This window comes from Nelumbo lutea, chromosome 2 (assembly GCF_056320005.1).
Source record: "Nelumbo lutea isolate HS-2025 chromosome 2, American lotus-T2T, whole genome shotgun sequence".
Classification (NCBI taxonomy): Eukaryota; Viridiplantae; Streptophyta; class Magnoliopsida; order Proteales; family Nelumbonaceae; genus Nelumbo; species Nelumbo lutea.
In genome coordinates this window covers 96,743,742-96,771,210 of record NC_142685.1, presented here as the reverse complement: position 1 = coordinate 96,771,210, position 27,469 = coordinate 96,743,742, and the positions used below count along the sequence as shown (strand labels likewise).

General features: G+C 39.2%; 2 protein-coding genes and 1 non-coding gene across 3 annotated transcripts; 2 read left to right on the top strand and 1 right to left on the bottom strand.

The window, feature by feature from the left end:
* Positions 1-1,890: 1,890 nt before the first annotated feature.
* LOC148872201 (uncharacterized) lies at positions 1,891-2,775 on the bottom strand. The gene has a single exon (XM_088970101.1). The coding sequence runs from the start codon at positions 2,773-2,775 to the stop codon at positions 1,891-1,893; it is 885 nt and encodes a 294-aa protein (XP_088826227.1).
* A 7,556-nt stretch (positions 2,776-10,331) lies between these two features.
* LOC148872199 (uncharacterized) lies at positions 10,332-26,701 on the top strand. The gene is made up of 4 exons (XM_088970100.1): positions 10,332-10,682; positions 10,792-10,960; positions 11,718-12,287; positions 26,082-26,701. The coding sequence occupies exons 1-4, from the start codon at positions 10,332-10,334 to the stop codon at positions 26,699-26,701; spliced, it is 1,710 nt and encodes a 569-aa protein (XP_088826226.1).
* Positions 16,638-16,745, top strand: LOC148872200 (small nucleolar RNA R71). Its single transcript, XR_016108573.1, has one exon. It is a non-coding gene; the product is annotated as a small nucleolar RNA R71 (small nucleolar RNA).
* Positions 26,702-27,469: the final 768 nt, after the last annotated feature.

Sequence of the window (27,469 nt, the reverse complement as noted above, 5' to 3'; positions counted from 1 at the left end):
TATTGAAAGATTTTGGAATAAGACCCATGAAATCAATGCCCCAAACATAAAAAATATCACAAATAAGAATATTGTTTAGGGGCATCTCATTTTTCCTTGATATATTACCTGTTCGTTGGCATCGATCACAAGAACTTACATAGGCATAAGCATCCTTGAATAAGGTAGGCCAACAAAATCCACTTTGTAAATCCTTTGCCGCCATCTTGGATGGTCCATGGTGTCCCCCTACTTCTTTGTCATGACAGAAACTAAGTATACTCCGCACCTCTTTCTTTGGTATGCATCTTCTCACCATGCCATCTGCACAAATCTTGTATAGATATGGTTCCTCCCAAAGATAGTGCCTCAAATCAGATAAAAATTTTTTCTTTTGATGAAAAGAAATGCCAAGGGGCAACTCGTCACCTACAAGAAAATTAGCAAAATCAGCATACCACGGTTCATCATCATGCACAAAGCATAATTTCTCATAAGAAAATTCATCATGCAAAGGGTGTTCATCCATGCTCTCTACATACTCCCCGTCCAATCTAGACAAGTGATCAGCTACCATGTTTTCGATGCCTTTGTTGTCTTTGATTTCTAGGTCAAATTCTTGCAACAATAAAATCCATCTTAACAACCTACGTTTTGCATCTTTTTTAGCAAGTAGATATTTCAATGCATAATGGTCAGTATAAATAATCAGTTTAGACAATATCAAATAAGGTCTAAATTTTTCAATAGAAAATATTACAACAAATAGTTCCTTTTCAGTTGTTGTATAATTTCTGTGCATCAAATAAGGTCTAAATGTTATGAAATTTCTTTTCTATTCTTTTTCCTAAAACGACACTTAAAGTATCATCACTTGCATCACACATGATCTCAAAAGGCAAATTCTACATGGGGGCCGAAACTATGGGGGCTTGGATCAATTTCTCTTTTAAACAATTAAATGCATGTAAATAAGCACTATCAATCACAAAAAGTGCGCCCTTCACTAAAAGATTAGTTAAAGGTCTAGCAATTTTAGAAAAGTTCTTAATGAACCTCCTATAAAAGTCTGCATGTCCCAAGAAACCTCTAACTTCTTTCAATGATTTTGAAGGAGGAAGTTTTTCAATTTATTCAATTATAGCTCTATCCACTTCAATACCTTTAGAAGATACTTTGTGGCCTAAAACAATTCCTTCCCTAACCATAAAATTACATTTTTCTCAATTAAGAATAAGGTTAGATTCCTCACATCTTTTAAGCACCAAAGACAAATTATGCAAGCATGCATCGAATGAAGATCCAAAAACATTGAAATCATCCATAAATATCTCCATAAAATCATCAATGAAATCCGAAAATAGACATCATGCATCTTTGAAAAGTAGTAGGGGCATTGCACAAACCAAAAGGCATTCTCCTAAATGCAAATGTTCCATAAGGGCATGTAAAGGTAGTTTTCTCTTGGTCTTCAGGAGCAATGGGAATTTGGTGATAACTAGAATAACCATAAAGAAAACAATAAAATTCCTGACCAACAAGTTTTTCAATTGTTTGATCAATAAAAGGAAGGAGGAAATGATCTATTGTAGTAGTATCATTCAATTTTCTATAGTCGATACATACCCTCCAACCTGTTACTGTCCTTGTAGGGATTAATTCATTATTTTCATTTTCGACTACAGTGGTCCCTCCTTTTTTAGGTACAACTTGCACAGGATTTACCCAAGAAGAATCAGAGATAGGAAAGATAATACCTGAATCCAGCCATTTTATCACCTCTTTCTTTACTACCTCTTTCATATTAGGATTTAACCTCCTTTGGGGTTGCACCATAGGCTTGAATCCTTCTTTCATCAAGATTTTGTGCATGCAAAATGATGGACTTATTCCTTGAATTTCACCAATACTCTATCCAATTGCCTTTTTGTATTCCCTAAGCACCTTTATCAACTTTTCTTGTTCAAGACCTGTCAAGTAAGAAGAAATAATCATAGGTAAGTTAGACGAATTCCCCAAATAAACATATTTTAAATGCGAAGGAAGAGGTTTAAGTTCAAGAGTAGGAGGCTTCTCGATTGATGACTTGGCTTTTGAAGAAGAAGAGGAAATATCCAAAGGCAAAAATTTTTCTCTTTTTGTCACGAGTCCTCTTTGCTTTTTTCCCAAATAGCCTACGACCTCCTTGTGCTTCTCATCTAAAATTTGTTCCTTCACATCAAAATAGTTAGCAATGCAATTTTCTATGGGATCATCTAACCTAAATGCATGAAACTTTCTATCTGCCAAATCATCAATGCAATCTATCATTAAGACTTCTTTTTCATCATTGGAATGTTTCATAGCCTTAAACACATTAAAAATAACTTCATCATCATTAATTATAAGGCTAAGTTTTCCTTGTTGGACATTAATTAAAGCTCTTCCTGTGTCAAGGAAAGGTCTCCCTAAAATTAGGGGCATATCATAATCTTCTTCTATGTTCAAAACGAAGAAGTCAACTGGAAAAATAAATTTATCTACTTTTACCAAAACATCTTCCACTACTCCCCTTGAATATTTGATACTTCTGTTAGCCAATTGAAGAGAAATAATGGTAGGTGTTGGCTCCTTTAACCCAAGCTTCCTGAAGACAGAAAAAAGCATCAAATTAATGCTTGCACCAAGACCACATAAAGCCTTATCAAAATTAATTTCGCCAATGGTGCACGGAATAGAGAAGCTCCCTGGATCCTTGTGTTTTGGAGGTAATTTATTTTGTAGGATTTTCGAGCATTCCTCATTAAGTTTTACCATCTCAAACTCCTCAAACTTTTTTTTGTTTGAAATTATTTCCTTAAGGAATTTGACATAACTTGGCATCTAAGAAATAGCATGAAGAAGAGGAATGTTAATATTCAACTTTTGAAACACCTATAAAAATTTAGCAAATTGCTTATCCAATTTAGCCTTAAGAAATCCTTTAGGAAAAGGAAGAGGGGGTTTGTAAGATTTTAAATTAAGAGTAGAAGAACTTCCCTTTTTCTCCATTGATGACTCACAATCTCCTTCTTTGGCATCAAGGTTTCAGCTTTCTTCCTCTTTCACATGCTCATCATCTCTTTCTTCTTTTCTAAGTTCTTTTCCACTTCGCAGAGTAATGTGTGCACAATTTACATATAAATTCTGGTGTTTATGCATGGTTTTGATGCTAATTTGTGTGAATTCTTACCCCAATTGAGTTTGATATTAGTAAATTGTCAAAGGGGACAAGTCTAGGGAAAACAAGCATAAAACCATGCTAAAGGAGGCCAAAGTGATGGTGATACAGCCCAGATGGGAGCAAGGCCCAGCCGAAAGGTCAAATGAGGGCTATTCTACCCTCAAAGTCCATGCAACACTCTTTGGGAGAGCCCAAAGAGAGAGCCCAGCCGTAGCCTTCCAAGGGAGCTTATTTGGCCCAGCAAGGAGGAGGCCCAATTGCAGCTCAAGAGCAGTCCAAATTGCAGCTCAAGAGCAGCCGAAAGTGCAGCCAAGAGAGGCTAGGGGCGGCAACTTCTAGAAAGTTCAAGAGAGCTAAGGGCAGCAACTTCTAGAAGGTTCAAGAGGCTAAAGATGCCAAACTTTCTAGATGAGAGAACTTTCTAGAGGAGAGAAAGGGGCTAAAGAGAAGGCTATAAAATGAGAAGAGAACTAAGGGAAAAGGGGTGAAAAACATTTTGGGGTGAATTCCTTTTTGGGAGAAGAGAAAATAGGCACAAGAGAGGAGAAGAAAGGAGAAGATTCAAGACTATTCAAGAGAAGAAGAAGCTGATTTCGAATTTGGAGAAGAAGCCATTGGAAGAGATCAATCTAGGTTGTCTTCTTCCTTGATTTCTGCACAAGTGGTAATCAAATTCAGCTAGGGCTTTCATGTTTTCTCTATTAATTCAATCTTTCTTGTTGTAATTGAATGATGTCTCATGTAATTTCAGATTTGTAATTAGTTCTCTAGGGTTATTCGAATAGATTAGATTCAAATTTGATGTTTCTTGATTAGAAATTCAATTGTAGAACTGCTAGCCGAATTGCTATTTTGTAATCTCAGATCTATAATTTCAGATCATGAAATTGTAATATCTGAATTACTTGAGATAGAATTCAGGTAGCTTTAATTCAGTTTGGCCGAATTGTTCCTTGGAAATCCTAGAGTGCTTGAGAAAGACTCTAAGATTTCAGATCTGCTAATCAAGAATCGAATTGAGTGGAATGTTAGATATAACTTGCACAATTTGGTTGGTGATCATTGAATCTGAAATGATGCCCTATAATTTTAGATCTTAATGCATTCATGAGGATTAGACTCTTGTTAGAGATAGAAGAATCATCACTCATACATAGAATGAACATGCACTTGAGAGAGGCTGTTCATTGTATTGGGGTTTAACCAAACCATGGCTGAATCATAATCTAATTGAATGGCCTAGAGATCTAATTGATAAGTCAATTCTGTGCATAGTTAGCTTGTCTTCTCAATTTGCTTGCAAGGTGTTTGATCCAATGTTTTAGAGATAGTTTTATAGTTAGAATTTCAAATTTGAATTAGATTTAAATTTTGGCTAATCATATAAGAGTAGGCTGATATATTACTAGTAGTTGCTACATAAGTCCTCGTGGGAATGATAATATATTCATCACTCTATTACTTGTGCGGCTAGTGCACTTGATAGTGTAACAAATATGCACCATGTTTTTGGCACCGTTGCCGGGGACTTATTGCAACAATATTATGAACTATTAGCCACTATTAATCTGATTTCAAACTCTGTATATTAGGATTCAGATCTGTATATGGTAGCTTTCATTGCTGATATAAGTAGTCTTGTTTCATTTTGCTGATTTGCTTTATCCTTGATTGTTGTTTTAGTCTTAATAGTGTAGTTGCATTTTAGTTCTATTTATTTTATAGAAAAAAAGAGTGTGGTTCAGATCTGTATATATTAACTTTCATTGCTGAAATCAGAATTCAGATCTGAACACTCTTATTTTATAAAAAAAAGAGTGTAGCTGCATTATAGTTGTTTTAATTCAGTAGTGTAACTGATATAGGTAGTTCTAGTTCTATACATTAAAGATTTGCACACACTAACCTACTGTTTTAGGTAATCTCTTTCTTCTTGCCGAATGTTTCTAGGTAATCTGAAAAAAAAAATTGTAGTTGTTTTAATTCAGTAGTATAACTGATAGAGGTAGTTCTAGTTCTATACATTACAGATTTGCACACACTAACCTACTGTTTTAGGTAATCTCTTTCTTCTTGCCGAATGTTTCTAGGTAATCTGATTTTTATCTCTACTGTTATAGATTCCATTTCTAGTTTAATAGATCTAATATGTTTCTGATTTGTATTAGGATTCAGATCTGTATTTTCTGATATATGTAGTGTAGTTCAGATCTGTATACATTAACTATCACTGTTGAGTTCAAAAATCAGATCTGAGCACATAGAAAAATCTTAAGCTGATATTCAGATCTGTGTATATTAATCTTCATTGCTGAAATCAGAATTTTTTTTCTTCTTCTTGCCGGTTGTCTCTATCTTAGGCTGCTATTCTTGCTTCAATAGTGTGCAATCTGCTTAAGGTTGCTAGGATACTTCTCTGATTTCAAGCTTTTCTATCAGATTTCAGCTTGTTGATTTCTCTTGTTCTTGAGACTTCTCTTGTCAAATAGCATTTAGTTTTTGCCTTGTGAATTGCGGCTATTAGGACTGCTAATTGTTTAATTATTTACATTTTTTATTTGAGTACATTAGTCTTTTTCTTGCTTTGACTTGTACAGTTCATGACAAGCAGACCTAAACCGGAGGAAGTCCCTTACGACCCGGAGATTGAAAGAACCTTCCGCATCCGCCTAAGAGCTGCTAGACAAGTTAGAGCTGAAATTGAAGAGATAGCTGAACCAAGGACTATGATGGACTATGCCAAACCAACCCTTACCAGGGCTGCCTCAAGCATTGTAAGACCAGCCATTGTTGCTAATAATTTTGAGATCAAACCAGCCATAATTCAGATGATCCAAAACATAATTCAACTTTGTGGCATGGCTCATGAAGATCCTAACTCTCACATAACCAATTTCTTGGAGATTTGTGACACTTTCAAACACAATGGGGTGAGTGATGATGCTGTTAGGCTGAGGTTATTACCATTTTCATTGAAAGACAAGGCCAAGGCTTGGCTGAATTCATTACCGGCCGGATCTATAGCCACTTGGGATGAGATGGCTAGCCGATTCCTCTCCAAGTACTTCCCTCCATCCAAAGCAGCAATGATTAATGACATCCCACTTTCTTCCAACAAGATGGAGAATCTTTATATGAGTCATGGGAGCAGTATAAGGATCTCTTAAGGAAGGTCCCTCACCATGGACTTCCTATATGGCTGCAAGTGCAAACCTTCTACAATGGTCTAATCGAAGCCAACAAGACCATCCTAGATGTGGCAGCCGGGGGCTCCATCAACAATAAGACCCCTGAAGTGGCCCATGCACTCATAGAGGAGATGGCAACCAACAATTACCAATGGCATTTAGAGAGAACACAAGTGAGGACGCAACATGGCCTTCACAATGTGGACACATACACAGCTCTATCTGCACAAATAGGTGTACTTAGCAAGAAAATTGATGAGATGCAGATGGCAGCCATGCATGTGCAGTCCGTAACATGTGATTGGTGTGGGGGAGGCCACATCAGCACTGAATGCCAAGTTGGCAATCAGTTTAGGCAGTCCACAGAACAAGTTGACTTTGTGAGCAACTTTCTAAGGCAGAAAGGAAATCAGCACCACCATGTCTTTAACCCCGGATGGAGGGGCTACCCGAATCAGTCATGGCCAAATCAGCATGGGCCGAAGCCCTTTCCCCAAACTTTCCATCAGCCAGAAAAGAAATCTAACCTAGAGGAGATGATGACCAAGTTCATAGCCAGTGCTGAAACCAGATTTTAGAACCAAGAGGCTTCAATAAAGAACTTAGAAAATCAGGTTGGGCAGTTGGCGCAAATGATTTCAGCTAGAATACCGGGTACTCTACCGAGCAATACAGAAGTGAATCCATGAGAACAAGTGCAGGCTATCACTTTAAGAAGTGGTAAGGAGCTGCCGGAACTAGAGAAGAAAGCAAAGGCTGAAAACAATGAAGGGATGAGAGATCCATTGTATGGACGCCCAAATCTTGCAGAATAAGGTGGGCGAATTTCAAAAAAAAAAATTTCTCTCCCTTCAACTGGGAATCGCATTCCCTCTTTAGAAAATCATATTTTCAAGGATCAATCTTGAACCATAAACTGAACCGGATCTGAACAAAAGCAGTAGGAGAGGATTATACCTGATACAGAGAAATAATATCTCCCAACGAAGGTGTTCACACCCAATGAAGGATCCAAAGCCTGCTCCCACTGAAGATGGCGCAGTGTAGGGTGGAGCAGAATCAGTAGTGTTCTCTCCAAGAACCTAATCCTTCGCAAGAAGTAGCAGGATGGCACATGAGCACAACTTCCTATCAGTCCCTTCACAAGGAACTAATATCAATATCGAATCTTGATTTCTCCCACTAAAAAGGAGGTCGAACTGGCAGGTGAGGCGGCGACAGGAAGGAGGCGGCAAGAGAGAATTTTCACAGGTATGCTGAATTCTTTTTTCTGTGATTTCAGGTCTAAAGACTTGTAGTGATTTGATGTTCTTGTGATGTCTAAAGGCTGCCACCCCTTCCTTCTTTTGTAACCTTAAAGGATCAGCTCCTAATCCTATTAGGAGTTGCTGATCCAAATCATATTTGGATCAGACATCCCTTTTAGGTGATAAGGATAAACCCTTATCTTATCTGCAGATTAGATCAGCCTTCTCCTAATCCCATTAGGAGGTTTCCAGATCTGGATCACATTCAGATCTGGACTCTCTGAGTGGATAGGGTTAAGACCCTATCCTATCTGCTAATCCATCCCAGAATTCGCCCCATATTTAACTACTTAAATTAGCCCAGCTCGAAATGGGCTTTAGGCCCATTAAGGTTATGTGCTCACTTAGCCTTCCTAACTGCTGCCCAGTTGTGCTTCCTTGTATGGCGTGGGACCCAAACATTGATCTACACATCAGCCACATGGGTTCAGCCCAGCCTTTGTTACAAGGCCTGGCCGAATACACTGTTATGGACAGTGCACCCCCTAAAACCCATCATATGGGCTCTATGGGCCCAACACTTACCCTAAGTGGTCCCTAGGCCAAACCACCTTGTAACACCCAGGGACTGTGGGCAGATGCAAGATTAGCCCATCGGGTATTACCCTCTATGGTCTTACGCTTAACCTCTCAGCCCATAATGATCAAACACTGCCCGACAAGAGAGGACCTCTCCCTCGGCTGCAAGGGATAGTGTTGCACTCTCTGCTTATATGGATCCTGGGAATTAAAACCTTCTTGCAAACATTTTGGAAACCATAATATATATATACTTTTATATCTCATATAAAATACATTTTGCAAAACAAATCTCAACGATTGAAATCGGCTGCCGGAAGTCTTGGTTTCCATCAGTCAGAGTGCATCCCCGATCATTACCTTTGTCCGACAAAGAGGTTGATCCTGTCACTATGATCACCCACTCAGATGAATTCTCAGACTGTCCCAACATACCTAGGTTTTGACCCCCGCTAAGGATCTCACTGATTGGTACATCAAAGACAGCCCAATCCGACACCTAGTGTAGTATCATAATCGAGTCTAGGGGTCGGGTGTAACTTTCCAGTTTTGCCCATTAATCTCCAAGGTCCAGGGCAATACTGGAAATCTGGTCCAGTTCAAAGATTCAATTAATCCTACACTGTATGTGCCTTGGGTCTCACCCTAGCGGCTGAGACAGGCCACCCCAACCGACTTGGTGGCACATCAGTGTCAGCCTTATCAGGATAGGTCTCCCTAGACCGACCCACTGGCTGTGATCATTCTAAACTAACACGAGTCTCATTAAGTGTCCAGTTTAAGGGTATTACACAGAAACATACCAAAGGAACATGAATCAAATATGTATTTTATTCATTTACAATAAACTCATAATGTACATCATTCTGATTGAAGTTAAGGGCATACAAAAACTATCTAACAAACAAGGCGGATGCAAACCTTGAAACCAGAATGAAGAAGGAGGAGCAATCTGAACCGCAACAAGAAAGACACCACCAACCGCAAGTTCCCTTTCCCAATAGGCTGAAGAAACACAAATTGAAAGAGAAATTCGGTAAGTTCCTTGAAGTGTTTAAAAGTTTACATATTAATATTCCTTTTGCTGATGCTTTAGCCCAAATGCCACACTATGCAAAGATTTTGAAGGAGATATTGGCAAACAAAAGGAAATTGGGAGATGTGGCTACGGTTGCTCTAAATGAAGAATGCTCAACAATCCTTCTCAACAAGCTGCCCCAAAAGCTTAAAGACCCAGGGAGTTTCACTATCCCTAGCACAATAGGCAGTTTAAAAATTGAAAAGGCATTATGTGATTTAGGGGCTAGCATAAACTTGATGCCATATTCGGTTTTCAAGAAATTGGGGTTGGGAGAACCCCAACCTACTAGAGTTGCATTGCAGCTAGCTGATAGATCCATAAAGCATCTAAGGGGAATCATAGAAGATGTGCTTGTTAAAGTAGATAAGTTCATCTTTCCAATTGATTTCATTGTATTAGACATGCAAGAGGATGTTGAGGTTCCTCTTATCCTAGGAAGACCTTTCCTAGCTACGGGGAAGGCAATGATTGATGTCCAACAAGGGCAACTCAGCCTTAGGATTCAAGATGAGGAAATAATTTTTAAAATGTCTTATGCTATGAAACATGCATCTTCTAGTGATGATTCTTGTTACATGGTTGATGTTATTGATTATGTGGTTGATGATTGCTTTCAGGTTAGCAGGTTGGCCGACCCCCTTGACCTTTGCATACAAGAGGGAGGAGCTACAAGAGATGAAAATGAGGAGATTCAAAGCATGGAAGCATACCTGAATGCCAATCCTCATTTTCAAGGGAAGGGATTTCTCAAGTTGGAGAGCTTGGACAGACCGCCAATACCAACAAGCAAGCTTTCAAACCACGAATCTCCCACCCCTTGAGCTAAAGCAACTTCCACCACATTTGATGATTGATTATGCGGTTGATGATTGCTTTCAGGTTAGCAGGTTGGCCGACCCCCTTGACCTTTGCATACAAGAGGGAGGAGATGCAAGAGATGAAAATGAGGAGATTCAAAGCATGGCAGCATACCTGAATGCCAATCCAAGGGAAGGGATTTCTCAAGTTGGAGAGCTTGGACAGACCGCCATTACCAACAAGCAAGCTTTCAAACCATGAATCTCCTGCCCCTTGAGCTGAAGCAACTTCCACCACATTTGGAGTATGTTTTCTTAGAGGCATCATCAACTCTACCGGTAATCATATCAGAAGCATTGAGCCCTTTGCAAAAGGAAAAACTATTGAGAGTGTTACGGGAACACAAGACAGCATTGGCTTGGAAGGTAGCCAACATCAAGGGCATCAACCCATTAGTATGCACGCATAGAATTCTGATGGAAGTTGGCAGCAAGCCCTCAGTTCAGCCCCAAAGACGTCTGAACCAGAACATGAAAGAGGTGGTGAAGGCTGAAGTCATTAAGCTCCTGGATGCTGGGATTATTTATCCTATCTCTGACAGCCCTTGGGTGAGCCCTGTGCAAGTAGTACCCAAGAAAGGTGGCATAACTGTTGTACCAAGAACTCATCCCGACTAGAACTTTCACTGGGTGGCGAGTATGCATTGACTACAAAAAGTTGAATGAAGCCACACGCAAGGATCACTTCCCTCTCCCGTTCATTGATCAAATGTTAGAGAGGTTGGCCGGGCATGAGTACTACTGTTTCTTGGATGGGTATTCAGGTTACAATCAGATTCCAATTGCACCGGAAGACCAAGAGAAGACCACCTTCACTTTCCCTTATGGTACCTTTGCCTATAGAAGAATGCCATTCGGATTGTGTAATGCTCCAGCAACTTTTCAATGGTGTATGATGCCAATATTCTCTAGTATGGTTGAAAAGTTCATGGAGATTTTTATGGATGATTTTTCAGTCTTTGGCTCTTCATTTGATGCATGTTTAAACAATTTGGAGAAGGTACTTAGGCGGTGTAAAGAGACACATCTAGTGCTGAATTGGGAGAAGTGTCATTTCATGGTGCAAGAAGGCATAGTGCTCGGGCACAAGATTTCACAGAGAAGTATTGAGGTTGACAAAGCCAAGGTGGAGACAATTGAGAAATTGCCACCACCAACATCAGTTTGAGCTGTGAGAAGCTTCTTGGGCCATGCCGGGTTTTACAGAAGATTTATCAAGGACTTCTCCAAGATAGCCAAGCCACTGTCCACTTTGCTTCAAAAGGAGGTAGCCTTTGAGTTCACAGTCGAATGCCTACAAGCATTCAACATCCTGAAGGACAAGCTAATCAATGCACCCATTATGATAGCACCGGATTGGACACTTCCATTTGAGTTGATGTGTGATGCGAGTGATTCAGCCGTAGAAGCTGTGTTAGGACAAAGATTGAACAAACACTTTCAGCTGATCTACTATGCTAGCAGAACCTTGAATGATGCTCAACAAAATTACGCCAACAACCAAAAAGGAACTACTAGCGGTAATCTTTGCTTTTGATAAGTTTCGTTCGTATCTAATCTTGTCCAAAGTTATTGTGTATACAGATCACTCGAAATTAAGGCACCTACTCGCCAAGAAGGATGCAAAACCGGGGCTGATTAGGTGGATCCTCTTGTTGCAAGAATTTGATGTTGAGATCCGAGACAAGAAGGGTACCGAGAACCTAGCTGCTGATCATCTTTCCCATTTAGATAATGTGGATTTAGAGGAGAAGACAATCAGCACCATCCGAGAAGAGTTTCCGGATGAACAACTCTACTCCATTCAGGAAAATTCATCACCTTGGTATGCTGATTTTGCAAATTACCTTGCTGCACATGTTATCCCTCCTCATCTTTCATATCAAGAGAAGAAGAAATTCTTCTCTAATGTGAAACACTATTTGTGGGAGGATCCCTTACTGTACAAGCTATGTGTAGATCAAGTCATAAGGAGGTGTGTACCCGAAGAGGAGATGGAGTCGGTGCTCTGGTACTGCCATGATAGAGAAGCGGGAGGCCACTTCGGAGCCAACCGCACTGTAGCCAAGGTTTTGCAATCCAGTTTTTATTGGCCTACCTTGTTCAAGGATGCTCATAGGCATGTGTCCACATGTGATCAATGTCAGAGAGCAGGTAACATTTCCCAGAAGAATGAAATGCCCCTCACTAATATTCTGATTTGTGAAATTTTTGATGTATGGGTATAGACTTCATGAGACCCTTCCCGATTTCTTTTGGCAATAAGTACATCCTAGTGGTTGTTGATTATGCATCTAAATGGGTGGAAGCCACGAATTTACCCACAAATGACTCTAGGAGGGTAGTACATTTCCTGAAAAATCTATTCACCCGATTTGGCACACCCTGAGTTATGATTAGTGATAGGGGAACCCATTTTTGTAACACCCAGTTTGAGCGGCTGATGTGAAAATACGGTGTTACACACAAATTAGCTACCACATATCACCCTCAAACCAGTGGCCAAGTAGAATTAGCTAATAGGGAGGTCAAAAGAAATTTGGAGAAGACATAGACTCTGCTAGGAAAGACTGGGCAATCAGGTTAGATGATGCATTATGGGCATACAGAACTGCATATAAAACACCCATCGGCATGTCTCCCTACAGGTTAGTTTTTGGAAAAGCATGTCATTTACCTGTTGAATTGGAACATAAGGCATATTGGGCACTAATGTTCTTAAATTTTGATTCACATGCCACATGAGTAGAGAGGCAGCTGCAGCTGAATGAATTGGATGAGTTCAGACTTACCACCTATGAGAATGCCAAGGTTTACAAAGAGAGAAATAAAATATGGCATGATAGGAACTTGTTGAGACGTGATTTTCATGTGGGCCAACAAGTGTTGCTATATAATTCCCGTCTCCGATTGTTCCCGGGCAAGTTGAAATCGAGATGGTCTGGACCTTTCACCATCACACAGGTTTTCCCCTATGGAATGCTAGAGGTCACCCACCCGGCATAGGGCACATTTAAGGTGAATGGCCAGCGCCTCAAGCCATATATAGTGGGAGGAACGTTGCCTACTCCATCCACTATGTACTTAGATGATCGATGATCTCACTAGACTGGCGAGTTTTAGAAGAGCTGTCATAAACTTTTTTGTTTGTTTTCTTCTTTTCTTAGTCTTATCAGTTGAGTTTAGTTTAGTTTTTATTTCTTAGGTTGTTAATTGAATAAAGCTACTGTTCTATCTCTAGTTTTATGTGATTCTCTGCAGCTAGAGGCTTCCCATCAAAGGAGCTATTGTAGAATTCAGAATGATCCTCAGGAGAGTCCTCTAAACCCCTCTCCTTACTTGATATTTCTCTTCATGCCCTTACCCTCATTGCTGGATTCATTTTCACTACCTAACACTAGGAGCATTGAGGACAATGTTCATCTTAAGTGTGGGGAATTAGGCTGTAGCCATGCACCTCACTCATCCCAATACATACATACATGCATGGACAGGCCGAATAGACTGAAATTTCCCCAGATTATTGATGATTATTAGGTGAATTCTAAGAAGGAATACATTGAGTCGAGGGAAATCGAGGTAAGTGTCCAAGTTTATTCTTATGAATGATCCAAACTTATCACAATTCATGAGGTTAAGGAAGCTGAATATGACTTTCAGCATGACCGGCCCTAACTACCTTCATGTGTAGAATAGACTTAATTGAATAATTAATGATCATTCGAGCTAGTTCACATCTGAACTGTTAATGCACGAGGTTCAATAACTGAAAAAGAAAGAAAGAAAAAAAAAGAGTGTGAAATGGGGCATAAAATGCACTCACACCAAAAGAAAAAGAAGAAAGAAGAAAATACCCCATGTGAGATGGAGAATAAAATGCACTCACACCAAAAGAAAAGAGAGAAAATGCCCCATGTGAGATGGAGCATAAAATGCACTCACACCAAAAATGTGGTTGAACAAACCAAGCTCATAATAATGATTAATTTTAGAGGTCAAGTTGTTGATTTGCATGTTGAATGGAAGTGAATGTTAGAGCATGAAGAATTTCATATTCTCTCCTCCTTGTCTCTTATGTCTGTGATAAAAATGGTAGTTCATAGGAATGAATCAGAATACTTACAAATTTCCTGATCACTCAATGCATTCTCATCCAAAAATTCATCCGGTAAATGGTAATAAGGGGAGGGGGGGAGGGATGATCAGTTTATGGGTTATGTCTTTGCTTGAGGACAAGCAAAAGCTTAAGTGTGGGGGTGTTTTGATGTGTGCACAATTTACATATAAATTATGGTGTTTATGCATGGTTTTGATGCTAATTTGTGTGAATTCTTACCCCAATTGAGCTTGATTTCAGGAAATTGTCAAAGGGGATAAGTCTAGGGAAAACAAGCATAAAACCATGCTAAATGAGGCCAAAGTGAAGGTGATACAGCCTAGCTGGGAGCAAGGCCAAGCCGAATGGTTAAAGGAGGGCTATTCGACCCTTAAAGTCCATGCAACACTCTTTGGGAGAGCCTAAAGAGAGAGCACAGCCGTAGCCTTCCAAGGGAGCTTATTCGGCCCAGCAAAGAGGAGGCCCAATTATAGCTCAAGAGCAGCCCAAAGTGCAGCCAAGAGAGGCTAGGGGCGGCAACTTCTAGAAAGTTCAAGAGAGCTAAGGGCAGCAACTTCTAGAAGGTTCAAGAGGCTAAAGACGCCAAACTTTCTAGAGGAGAGAACTTTCTAGATGAGAGAAAGGGGCTGAAGAGAAGGCTATCAAAGGAGAAGAGAGCTAAGGGAAAAGGGGTGAAAAACCTTTTCGGGAGAAGAGAAAGATAGGCACAAGAGAGGAGAAGAAAGGAGAAGATTCAAGACTATTCAAGAGAAGAAGAAGCTGAATTCGAATTTGGAGAAGAAGCCATTGGAAGAGATCAATCTAGGTTGTCTTCTTCCTTGATTTCTACACAAGTGGTAATCGAATTCAGCTAGGGCTTTCATGTTTTCTCTATTAATTCAATCTTTCTTGTTGTAATTGAATGATGTCTCATGTAATTTCAGATTTGTAATTAGTTCTCTAGGGTTATTCGAATAGATTAGATTCAAATTTGATGTTTCTTGATTAGAAATTCAATTGTAGAACTGCTAGCCGAATTGCTATTTTGTAATCTCAGATCTATAATTTCAGATCATGAAATTGTAATATCTAAATTACTTGAGATAGAATTCAGGTAGCTTTAATTCAGCTTGGCCGAATTATTCCTTGGAAATCCTAGAGTGCTTGAGAAAGACTCTAAGATTTCAGATCTGCTAATCAAGAATCGAATTGAGTGGAATGTTAGATATAACTTGCACAATTTGGTTGGTGATCATTGAATCTGAAATGATGCCCTATAATTTTAGATCTTAATGCATTCATGGGGATTAGACTCTTGTTAGAGATAAAAGAATCATCACTCATACATAGAATGAACATGCACTTGAGAGAGGCTGCTCATTGCCTTGGGGTTTCACCAAACCAAGGTTGAATCCTAATCTAATCGAATAACCTATAGATCTAATTGCTAAGTCAATTCTGTGTATAGTTAGCTTGTCTTCTCAATTCGCTTGCAATGTGTTTGATCCAATGTTTTAGAGATAGTTTTGTAGTGGAAATTTCAAATTTGAATTAGATTTAAATTTCGGCTAATCAGATAAGAGTATGTTGATATATTACTAGTAGTTGCTACATAAGTCCTCGTGGGAACGATACTCTAATCATCACTCTATTACTTATGCGGCTAGTGCACTTGCTAGTGTAATAAATACACACCACAGAATGATGGCTTTTACTTGTTCCCTGGGATTCTTCTCGGTATTGCTAGGGAATCCTCCTTGTGGCCTTGCCGAAATTGCTTGAGCAAGTTGTCCAATTTGAGTTTCCAACCCTTGAAGTCTTGCCTCTGTACTATTGATAAATTTTGCCATCATATCCTCCAAATTTGTCTTCTTCTCTTGTGGATTTTGTTAGTGTTGCTGTTGAAAGCCGGGAGGTGCTTTTTGTTGGTTATTACTCCAAGAAAAATTTGGATGGCTTCTCCATCCTGGATTGTAATTGTTGGAGTAGGGATTGAAATTGGACATGTTGCCACCATGAGAAACAAAATTAACTTGTTCGGAAGAAGAAAATGGATTTTCCACTTGATAGTCTACACTAGCATGTCCCCCTTGCCTACAAACCTCACATGAAAGAAAGGGAAAGAAGAAACACTCATAACTAAAACCCCCAAATTTTCCAATTTCTTATTTAATGCAGCAAGTTGAGCTGATAAAGCAGTGATAGAATCAACATTATAAATTCCAACTCCCTTTTTTTATTTTTTCTCATTGCCCCATTGATAGCTATTGGCCACCATCTCCTCCAAAAGTTCATATGCTTCTTCGGGAGTTTTCGTCATAAGGGTACCACCTGCAGCTACATCTAACATTGAACGATTAGATTGATTAATGCCACTATAAAAGTTTTTCACTTGCATCCAAACAGGTAGACCATGGTGAGGACACTTCCTAAGCAGTTCCTTAAATCTCTCCCACGACTCATATAAGGTTTCATTATCAAATTGAGAAAAAAGTTGTTATGTCATTCATTAATTTAGCCATTTTAGCAAGCGGAAAATACTTAGACAAAAACTTTTGTGCCAAGCCATCCCATGTAGTAATCGAACATGCAGAAAGAGAATTAAGCCAATCTTTTGCTTTATCCCTTAAGGAGAAGGGAAACAACCTAAGTCTAATGGCATCATCACTAACTCCATTATGCTTAAAAGTGTCACATATTTCAATAAAATTAGCAATATTGGAGTTAGGGTCATCATTGGGGCTAGAAAATTGCACACTCATTTCGATCATTTGAATAATTGCAGGCTTGATCTCAAAATTGTTTTCTTGCACATTCGACCTCCTAATGCTTGATGTAGTACCATCCAGAGTAGGTATAGCGTAGGAGCTCAAAGTCCTTGGATTATTTTGTTCTTTCTCTCCCTCATTTGCTTTTTCAAAGTCCTTTCGATTTCTTGATCAAGGGGTATTAATTCTCCACCACTAGTGCGTGTCATGCACTAAGAACCTACAAAGTAAAGAAAAAAAATTAAAAATTTCCTAAAAAATTTTATAAAGCCGAACCCAACAGAAATTAAAATAGAAAAAAAAATTTAAATCTGAAAATAAAATAAATAGAAGTTCAATCTAAGGCTAATTTAGGTAGTTTTGATATGAAATAAACTAGTCCCTGGAAAGTGTACTTTAGTCAGGCAAGTGTACTTTAGTCAAATGTAATTTATGCACAGTTAATTCAAGCAAGTGTGCTTTAGTCAAATGTACGTATAATGATGAGAAAAGTGTTAATCCCACAGAGACTAGATCACAGTACCAAATCAATTTTAAACTAACATAAGTTGAACTCGTGAATCAATTGAATGAATAAAAACTAAAAGAATTAATGCAAATCCAAGAACTTAATAAAAATTGAATTGATGGATATTTTAATCAAGCCCAGCCAAATAAATTGATTATGCCTTATCTCTCTCAGAATCTTCAATTTTGAGTACAATTCCTGCATGAAGACAGATTGTATGACAGTTCCTTAAATATAATTATCATCAAAGTATTTTTCAGGATTAAAGATCGATTGGATATTCATGTTTCAAATGAATAATTTAAATTTCCTAGTTCCACAACCTCTACTACAAAGCCTAGGGAATGATAAAGTTAAGTTTTATGCTCAACAAAATAGAGATATTTTCCCTCTGGGTTGTATCATGCACTAAGCTTTATGCTCAAACATTGTAAATACCTATAAGCAAATAGCTCTATCTGACCTCTACAAAGAACAAGATTACGTGTATGATTAGTTAATGCTCATCACAAATATATAGAATATGCAAACTTAGGAGTCTGATACCCTGAACAATTAACTAATTCGATTAATTAAAGAGATTGTATTACTTATTTGGGTTATTATTTAAAATCACTCTTCACTTTTCTATCTTTCTCTTGGGTTTACCCTGACTTTTGGACACCTCCAGTGAGATAGTAACCCTATGTCAAACTTTTGCCTTTAAAATCCACACCTCCATTGAGATAGTCCTTGTACCAAGAGAATTTCAAAAAAGAAGGGGAGTTTCACCTAATAACCCTTCTTTTAAGTCATCATCATAAGATTATGGAATTTAGCAAACTACAAAAAAAAAATGTGTTAGTGGTTTTGGATTATGGAATTCAGATATGTATAAGATTTAAAGGAATTGGATAAGAATGCAGTACACTAGAATGAGATTGTAAAAGAAAATTGGAAGATTCAAACTGGTTATCTCATTGTCCCATCTAGCCCTGGATTACCACATTCATATTGCCCCTATTTACTCTAGCCTTAGCCAAACTGTAAGCCAAAGCATTTGTTGATCCTGGGCTCCACCAAAAACAAGCAGTTCAGGTTAGCAGACAATTTCCTTGTTTCCCTTACCAGAAATCTTAACATCCAAGGTACCTTGCTCAAATGTTAACATTAACATATTATTTCACCATAATCCTTTTGGAAGTAGAGATGGCCTGGATGGGTAATTGACCAATCTCTAGAGAACAGGTGGCAGAGCATTTGAAGTTGCTTTATTGCTGCAACTAATTAGTTCACCTATTGTATGAAGAGACATTAATCCCACTACACACTTGAGTGATGGCCGAGGCTGTTGTCATATGTAATTAGTCCCCACACATACATAATTAGTTTTTTTCTTCTAATTCTCAGAGACATTCAGAATGATTAAGCAGTGGATACATGGTATTGAAAGGTGCTATTCTCTTGTGGGATGTGGTGTAGGTGTAGATGTAGTGGATACATGAATTTCTCTGAGAAATTCAGAAATTCATTTCATATATTATAAAAATAAAACGTATGTGGGATGTGATGTAGGTGTTATTTTCTTGTTTGGCTCAAAGGTTTCATTCCCAATTATATATGTACAAGAATCAGATAATGGATCTGACCATGATATATATCAATATATGCCACGTTAGTCAGAATGATATGCATGACAAACACACACACACACACATACCCCCTATATATGTGTGGAATGGATCCTATCATGATTGGCCTGGTACCTATAATTGTAGACAAAGTAAATTTCCAAAATGTAAAAAGATCATTGATGGTAATAGAGAAATGGATATAATAGGTGCATCCTTAAACCCAATTTGTAGCTTTCTGTGTAAGCTTGCTCAAATATGAAATAAAACAAGAAAAGAGAATGTTTTAATGAAAGCATAATGGTTCATATAAGAATCCAATGAAACAAAAATGTTTCATAGGAAATGTAAGGATATGAATTGATTTTAAATTTTTAAAATACCATTTTTTTCTTGGTACATCATATAACTCCTACAAGGTGTGACCATTTTCTCAGTACTGTCACATTTGATATTAAGAGCCACGAGTCTAGTCAGAAACACTTCAATGAATGACCATGTGATACAAATCCATGAGCATGAGAGAATACAAGACAGTAAACAAAAAACTTCAAGTTTCAATGCACTATCATATGCATGATCAGGACCTTCCAAAACTTTGTGAAATGGTTATCTCTTTCTAGCCAAATAAGCAAGAAGTTGCCATTCATTTTCAAGCCAAGGTAAGAATTATTGCAGAGGTAAGAATTTTCTTAGCTGTAAATAGAAAGATGTTAAGTTGTTAAAGGTGGGATAACATACTCTTCTTCACCAGAAGAGTCAATCGACTTCATGGATGTGTTCTTCCTGGTCTATAAGAAAAATAAAAGGATTAAGAACAATATGCCAGAACTTTAATTCTAAGAATGAAATATCTCACATCCTAGTACTTAAGCAGGAATTGAGAACACTAATATTTTAGAAAGTATAAAAAACTTCTTATTTACACTAACTATTCTAAGTAAAAATGTTAGAACAACAATGCAACCACAAAGAGAGGCCAATTGCTGATTAGGGTTTGCAGAGATCAGTGTCAATGGTGTGATAAGATATTGACAGCATTCAGATGGCCAAGTGCTCATCATGTATTATCCATCAAAAGAAAGAAAGGGTAAATTACAAACTGCCACCCTGTACTTAGGATTTAGGGGGTGGTGACACTTAGCCGTCCAAGCTTTGTTTTGCAACAAAGACCCCCTAAACTTCTGGGTTTCAGCACTCCCTCTGCTCTGTTAACAGGGTTGGACATCTTATAGTGTTCCTTCCCCAGAAAGTCAAGCGCTTGACATTGAAGCTGGAGTCATTTAGTTTACTTGCATGCTTTTCTACACATAATTCAGGTCCAGGTGTAGGATGACTAGTCCCGGATCCATTGAAGACAGAATCTCTCCCGTTGATTGGTGAGATTCATTGGCAGGTAAATTTCTACTACCATCCATCTCATTCATTGGGTTCTCACTTCCATTTGTCAATGTTCCTTGCTGCTCATTATGTTCACTATTGGAATCTTTAATTGACTTCTGAGAATCTCCATGTTGCTTCAAACTTGTTCCCAAAGTGTGGTTGTCTCTAGGGGATTCAGTATCAGAATCATCACCTCCAAACACTTATAGATTTATAAACATTGTACTAAATGACTAAAAGAAAGAAATACAGAGTTGAACAAAAATTTGCTATGAATTAGTCAAAAAATCTGTTCCCAAGCAAAGCAGAGGTCCTCTCTCAGTCTCTCTACTAAACATATTGGAATGGCAATGCGTTCTCCCCAATATGGCCAAAATATGATTTTCCACCTAAAGAAGAAACCCAATTCATCATTTTTGTAAACAAATCCTCCTAAATAAACTCTTCAGTTCATGCTAAATACTTCTACTCCCCACTAACACCCAAAACAAGGGAAACTAATAGGAACTTTTTCATGATTTGATTGTTGTTTGCAATTTATAGGTCTCATCAGAAATTATCACCTAAATTGTCTATGCCTACACATGGCATAAACTTTTGTTTATGCCGTCTATGTTTACGTACATAAGCATGTGTATATGAATATATGTTCACTAAAAAAAAGTATTTGCATATGCATATGTTATCACACATTAAGTAGATTAAATCAAGCAAAAAGCATAAAGCTTAAGTTAAGTTTCACAAATTAAGTTTTCTCGTGTGATATTCCAGATAGTTCTAACGAAAAAAATGAATGACGGAATATGTTTAGGAGATGGTGTTAATTTCCGATGTAAGTGATATTTGCTTTTGTACCTTTAAATGGGGATCTGCAATCTACAACTAATTTGCAAAGCATCATAATTATATCAAAAGTGCTCATAACATTGTCAAAAATTAAATTCACAAGAAAAAACACTAAAATTTCAACACCGTCAGAAATCTCATACGCAAAATATGAGCAGGTATGAGAAAAAAACAACATAAACAAAAACTTCATTGACAAAAAGCTATGAATTCATAATCCATTATTTCATCCTAGAGTAATGGATCCATGTTTTCCATCATTTCACCTATTCACCATCCATTTGATCTCAAATCAGACTAAATTGAAACAAAGATGATTGAAATAAATAAATGCAGATAATGTCATAATCACTAGAGAGGAAATCACTCAAAGATCAAATAGATTATTTAAAGGGGGGAAATGAACTAGAATCTATGAAACCATTAAAAAAAAGGGCTGTGAGAAACCATAAAAAAATAGAATACTAAGAAAAAGACTCACTTAGAGCTTCTCGATTGATTTCTTCGTATAGTATGGGGCAAGGAAGATTCAGGTAATCAATTTTCTCCACAGCCTTGGGCTCATTGCCCTTAGAGGGTGCAGGAGGAGGAGGAACAAAACCTACGTGGGAAGCCACAATTCACTTCTAAAATTAGAGAAAACAGTGAAGAACCATATGAACACGAAGCGCGTCGATGGAGAAGGTTTTTTCTACTAGAAACTCCACTGGAACAAATTTAGGGCAACAAAACAGAAGCAGAGGGTTTGTTAAGCTGAATAGGTGGGCACATTAAAGGGAAGGAGGGCATAGGTTAAGGAAAAACTCTCCTCGTCAGGGTTTTCCATGGCCACAAACAGATACTGATCGAAGAGAAGAAGGCGGGAAGAATGATGCTCTGGGCTCCGAAGGGTTTTTCATTAGGTTACTAACTTGATGACCAAAGGGTTTTTCATCAAAAACCCTTCCCTTATACCCTTCAACCTCTTGATTTAAAAGTATAAATGTTAAACCCAGAAGGATATGGCATTACCTTCTCTTCTCCTACTCGAACGAATAAGGGTTGATGTTGACTTGGATATCTCCAAATTGAAAGAAATCTTCAGCCTTCTCAAGCAAAGTTGATGCTGGATTTGGAGTCGCATAACACTTATAACCCTAGATTTCCTTCCCAATCTCTATTTGAGAAATGATTCAGTGATTCTCCCTCTACAATATTCTTCTTCTTTCAAAAAACTATTATCCGGTTCTCTGCAAGGAGACCTTTTGTCTCGTCGAACAGGAAGTAGAGAGTGCGCGGGAGAAGTATTTTTGGCTTCCCCGCGCCCTTTTGTTAGACCAGTTCAAAGGTTTATTTTTAAAAGTGTTGTATCTATTCTCTTAGACCTTCATGCCTGTTCTTAAATTCAATAGAGGCGGTGGTCTTAGAAAGACCCTTGCCTTAGATATTAGTATAGCGGTGGTCAGAAAGACCGCCGACTTAGGCCATTTTTCCTGTGTAGTGTCACGGAAATTAAAGGAGAAATATAGAAAAATCTCAAATAATGAATAGAATAACAAGAAAATTTTAGCCTTTGGAGATTGAAGATAAGTGTAGCAACTAAGCCTTCCTCCCTCTTAGATTCAGATTCTTCCTCTCCTTCTCTAGCTTGCTGAAACTGCTTCCTCTCTTCTTCTCTAGCGTGCTGAGACTGTTTCATCTTTTCTTCTCTGCCAAATTCTCTTTAAGGATGTGTTCCTTTGCCTTGAGCCTATGGTCATTTTTATAGTGCAGCCTCCCCTCAATTGCTTCTCAATGCAGTCTCCTAATTCAATACAAATTATGTCTCTTAGTCTTTATCTCACTTGAATTTCTATCTCTTCTTCACTGCCAACTACCAGACCCGAAACTTGCAGCTCAAATTTCACTTCGTTGGCGGCGGAATTAGGGTGAGCGATAAACATAAGAGTTGTAGCCCTATCTCTTAGCTTTAACTAGACGTTTGAATCACCTTAATCCGAATTATAGGCAGAAAGCTATACCCAAAATACGAGAACTATATCAAAACAGGACAATTCCCGATTTTTGTGCATACATATCAAATCCGACTTCAATGGTTTCTCTCCTTTATGGCTACATCATGGAGCATCATTGCTGCATGGTCCTTCCTCTATGATTATCTTGATCAATTAAATCCAACTCTTCATTAAAATTTCACAATTAAGCTCCAAATTACCTTGCAAGACAATTTCATCGTAATTAGTGCAATATCGTGTTAATTCCAAAAACATTATTACCAAAATCATCAAGTTAGAGGTATGAAAATATGTGCAAATATAAGCTTATCAAGAAATAGATCATCGACCTGCTGAGCTGCGAAAAGATGCACCAGAGTCAAGTAAGCGGAATGACCGCGACTAGGCATCTTGAGATCTGCCAGCAAAGGAGAGGCAGATCTGTGGGGTAATCAATATGATTACCGGTGGACCAATTGTAGCAGGTTGTAGCACAACAATGGGCAAGGCAGCAGTCTGAGAGCTTGAGCATGAGGACAAGAACCCGCTGAAGCACCCTCGGGTGGAGGAAGTGATCTACTTCACCGAGGACGATGCTTGCAGGGTCCAGTATCTGCACAATGATGCCCTCGTTGTCAAGATGATCATCAATGACTTCGAGGTGAAACGAATTCTGGTAGATTCAGGCAGCTCCGTAGACATCATCTTCTTGGAGGCATTTGACAAGATGAAGTTAGACCGGTAAGATCTCCAGCCAGAAGATACACCCTTGGTCGGTTTCAATGGAGATGTGGTGAAGCCCCTCGGTAGGGTCATAGTGCTAGTGGTAGCAGGAATGAAGCCCAACATGGTCTGATTTGAGCACACCTTCCTCGTGGTCGCCACCCCGTCCCCTCACAATGTTATTTTAGGTCGACCCATCCTACATGCACTACGTACGATGGTGTCAACCAGTTGTGGAGTGGGGGTAGTACGGGATGACTAGCTGGAATCACAGAAGTGCTACGTCACAACGTTAAAGGTCTAATCAATGCTAGCAGATGACGTCGAGCTGGAGCCGCCCCCTAAACACACCAACGAGCAAGCTGCATAGGTGGAGGATATGCTCTAGGTCCCGGTCTCATATACTGATCCAACAATGACTCTCCAGATCGGCGCTCACCTAAATGAACCACTTCGATCACAATTGGTAAGTTTTTTATTAAATAATCTAGATGTTTTTGTTTGGTCGACAACAGAGATGTTCGGTATTGACCCTAGTATAATAACTCATAAGCTTAATGTGGAACCTTTAGTCAAGCCAGTCAAACAAAGGAAAAGAAATCTTGCCCTAGAGCGGTGGAGGGTAGTAGATGAGGAGGTCGAGAAGCTCCTTGCAGTAGAATTTGTTAAGGAGGTTCAGTACCTGAGTTGGGTAGCAAATCCAGTCCTTGTGAAGAAGGCCAATGGAAAATGGCGCATGTGTGTCAATTACACCGACCTCAATAGAGCCTACCCAAAGGACAAATTCCCTCTTCCAAGAATAGTTTGCCTGGTAGATGTAACCTCGGGGCACGAGTTTTTAAGCTTCATGTATGCATACTCCAGTTATAATCAAATCCGGATGGACCTAACTGACCAAGATAAGACTGCTTTTGTAACAGAATTAGGGTCATATTGTTATAAAGTCATGCCCTTTGGACTGAAAAACGTTGGAGCGACCTTCCTGAGACATGTAAATAAAACTTTTGAGCCTTTGATAGGCAATAAAGTGGAGGGTTATGTAGATGACATGATCTTGAAGATCCAGTTCTCCCCCTCTTTAATTGATGATCTTAGTTACGCTTTTCAAATTCTAAGAAAGTTTAATACGAAGATCAACCCAAACAAGTGTGCCTTCGGGTTCACGTTGGGAAAGTTCCTCGGTTACATAGTGAACCAGCGTGGCATCGAAGCCAACCTGAATAAAATACAAGCAATCTTAGATATGAGACCACCCTAGACCATAATAGAAGTACAAAGGCTAACGAATTGCCTTCTTGAACCAATTTATGCCTAAATCGGTTGGTCGGTGTTTACCCTTCTTCAAGGCCATAAAAAAGAACGAGGATTTTGAATGGTCTAAAGAGTGCCAATTCACATTTGATGAGCTCAAAAAGTACTTAAGTACCCCACTGGTTTTAACCCAACCTGAACCTGGAGACGAGCTTAGACTATACCTCTCTACAAGTGACGAGGTGGTCAGCTCGGTACTAATAAGAGAAGTAGACTAAGTTCAAAGGCCCATCTACTATATAAGTTTTGTAGGCAACTGAGACTAGGTACCTCGACATTGAAAGCTGGCCTATGCCCTAATCTTTGCAACTCGGAAGCTACACCCTTAATTCCAAGCCAATATCATCATCACCCTAACTGATAGACCACTGAGGCACATCTTACAGAAGTCCAAGGTCTCGGGAAGGATAACGAAGTGGGCCATTGAGCTAAGTGAATACAACATCCGGTTCGAGCCATGACCAACCATCAAAGCACAAGTCTTGGCAGACTTCATTGTCGAATGCACGTTCAGCATGCCGACCCCTGAGGTGGCTGAGTCGACCAGCATGTCGGAGGCTTCGACCAGCACAGCACCCATTCTAGGTAGGGAGAATCCCAACTTGGGACGAGGAGCCCTGGATCCACCACGAGGATGGCTCGGCTAATCAGTGAGAAAGTGGAGCTAGACTCATACTGTATGGGCCAGGCGAAGTAAAGTTGTTGTACGCTCTTTGTTTTGGATTTGAAGAAACGAACAATGAGGTGGAGTACGAGGCACTAATATCCAGGTTGATGTTGGCAAAGGAGGTCAGTGTGAAGCATGTCGTGGTATACAGTGACTCTCAACTGGTCATGAACCAGGTGAATGGAGTGTACGAGGCTCGGGAACCCGCCATGATGGCCTACCTGGCCAAAGTGAGGAAACTCCTGCACGACTTCCACTCTTGGTTCATCCAGAAAGTACCGAGATCGGAGAATGCTAAGGCTGATGCATTGTCAAAGCTGGTCAGCATTAGTGACATCACCATGAGGACGGTGTACATTGAAGACATGCCGCGACCTAGCATCATGAGGGCGGTAGAAGAGGTCCTTCCCATATTGATAGAAAAACCAAGCCAGATCAATCCTCTTGTTGACTATCTACTCCACAAGACCCTACCAGCAGAGCATAATTGGTCTCGACGGATAGAGCGTCAGTTAGCCCAGTATGTCCTCATTGACAGGCAGTTGTATAGGAGATCCTTCACACTCCCCTACTTGCACTACTTGCGACCTTCAGAAGCGAGCCAAGTGCTACATGAGATCCATGAAGGTCTTTGTAGAGGACACTTGGGGAGTAGGGCTCTTGCCCAAAAAAGACTAAGGTAAGGATACTACTGGCCTACTATGAAATCGGATGCATTGTAGCTCGTCCGGAAGTGTGATAATTTCCAAAGGCACACTAAAATACTTCACGAGCCCACAATCGACCTGAAGTATCTGACCAGCTAGTAACCTTTCACCCAATAGGGGATAGACATCTTGGATCCATTCCCACCTACAATCGAGTAGAGAAGGTTCCTGGTTGTTCTAGTAGGTTACTTTATGAAGTGGGTGGAGGCAGAGCAGTTGGTGACTATCACAACCTAGAATTTACAAAACTTTTTTCCAGAGGAATATAGTGTACAAATTTGGACTGCCAAAGGTGCTGATCTTCGACAATGGGCAACAATTCGAGGACATTAAATTCCAAAATTGGTGTGCCAAGATGGGGATCCAATAAAACTTCACATAGGTGGTGCATCCACTAGCAAATAGACATGCTGAGGTGATGAACAGGGTGATTCTTTGTGGACTAAAATCTTGGCTAGCACGAGTAAAGGGTTTGTGGGTTGATGAGTTGCCCAGTGTCCTATGGGCCTACTGGACTACCATCAAGACCGCGACAGATGAGACCCCATTCAATTTGACCTATAGTACGGAGGTTGTCATCAAACCTTGACTTGATCGAAATAGGATGAGGAGGCCAATGACGATGAGTTGTGGACCAACCTTGACTTGATCGAAGAAGTACGCGACCTGGCCTACATTTGGACTGTGGCTTACCAACAACGAGTAGCTCGGTTGAATTGGCTAAAGCAGTGTTAACAAATTAAA

Coding starts and splice junctions, on each gene's coding strand:
- LOC148872199 (XM_088970100.1), top strand. CDS start 10,332: ATGAATCTCCTGCCCCTTGAGCTGAAGCAACTTCCACCACATTTGGAG. Junction 10,961..11,717: donor CACCTTCACTTTCCCTTATG/GTACCTTTGCCT, acceptor TTGTGTATACAG/ATCACTCGAAATTAAGGCAC. Junction 12,288..26,081: donor TGATCAATGTCAGAGAGCAG/GTAACATTTCCC, acceptor TTGGATTTGAAG/AAACGAACAATGAGGTGGAG.
- LOC148872201 (XM_088970101.1), bottom strand. CDS start 2,775: ATGGTAAAACTTAATGAGGAATGCTCGAAAATCCTACAAAATAAATTA.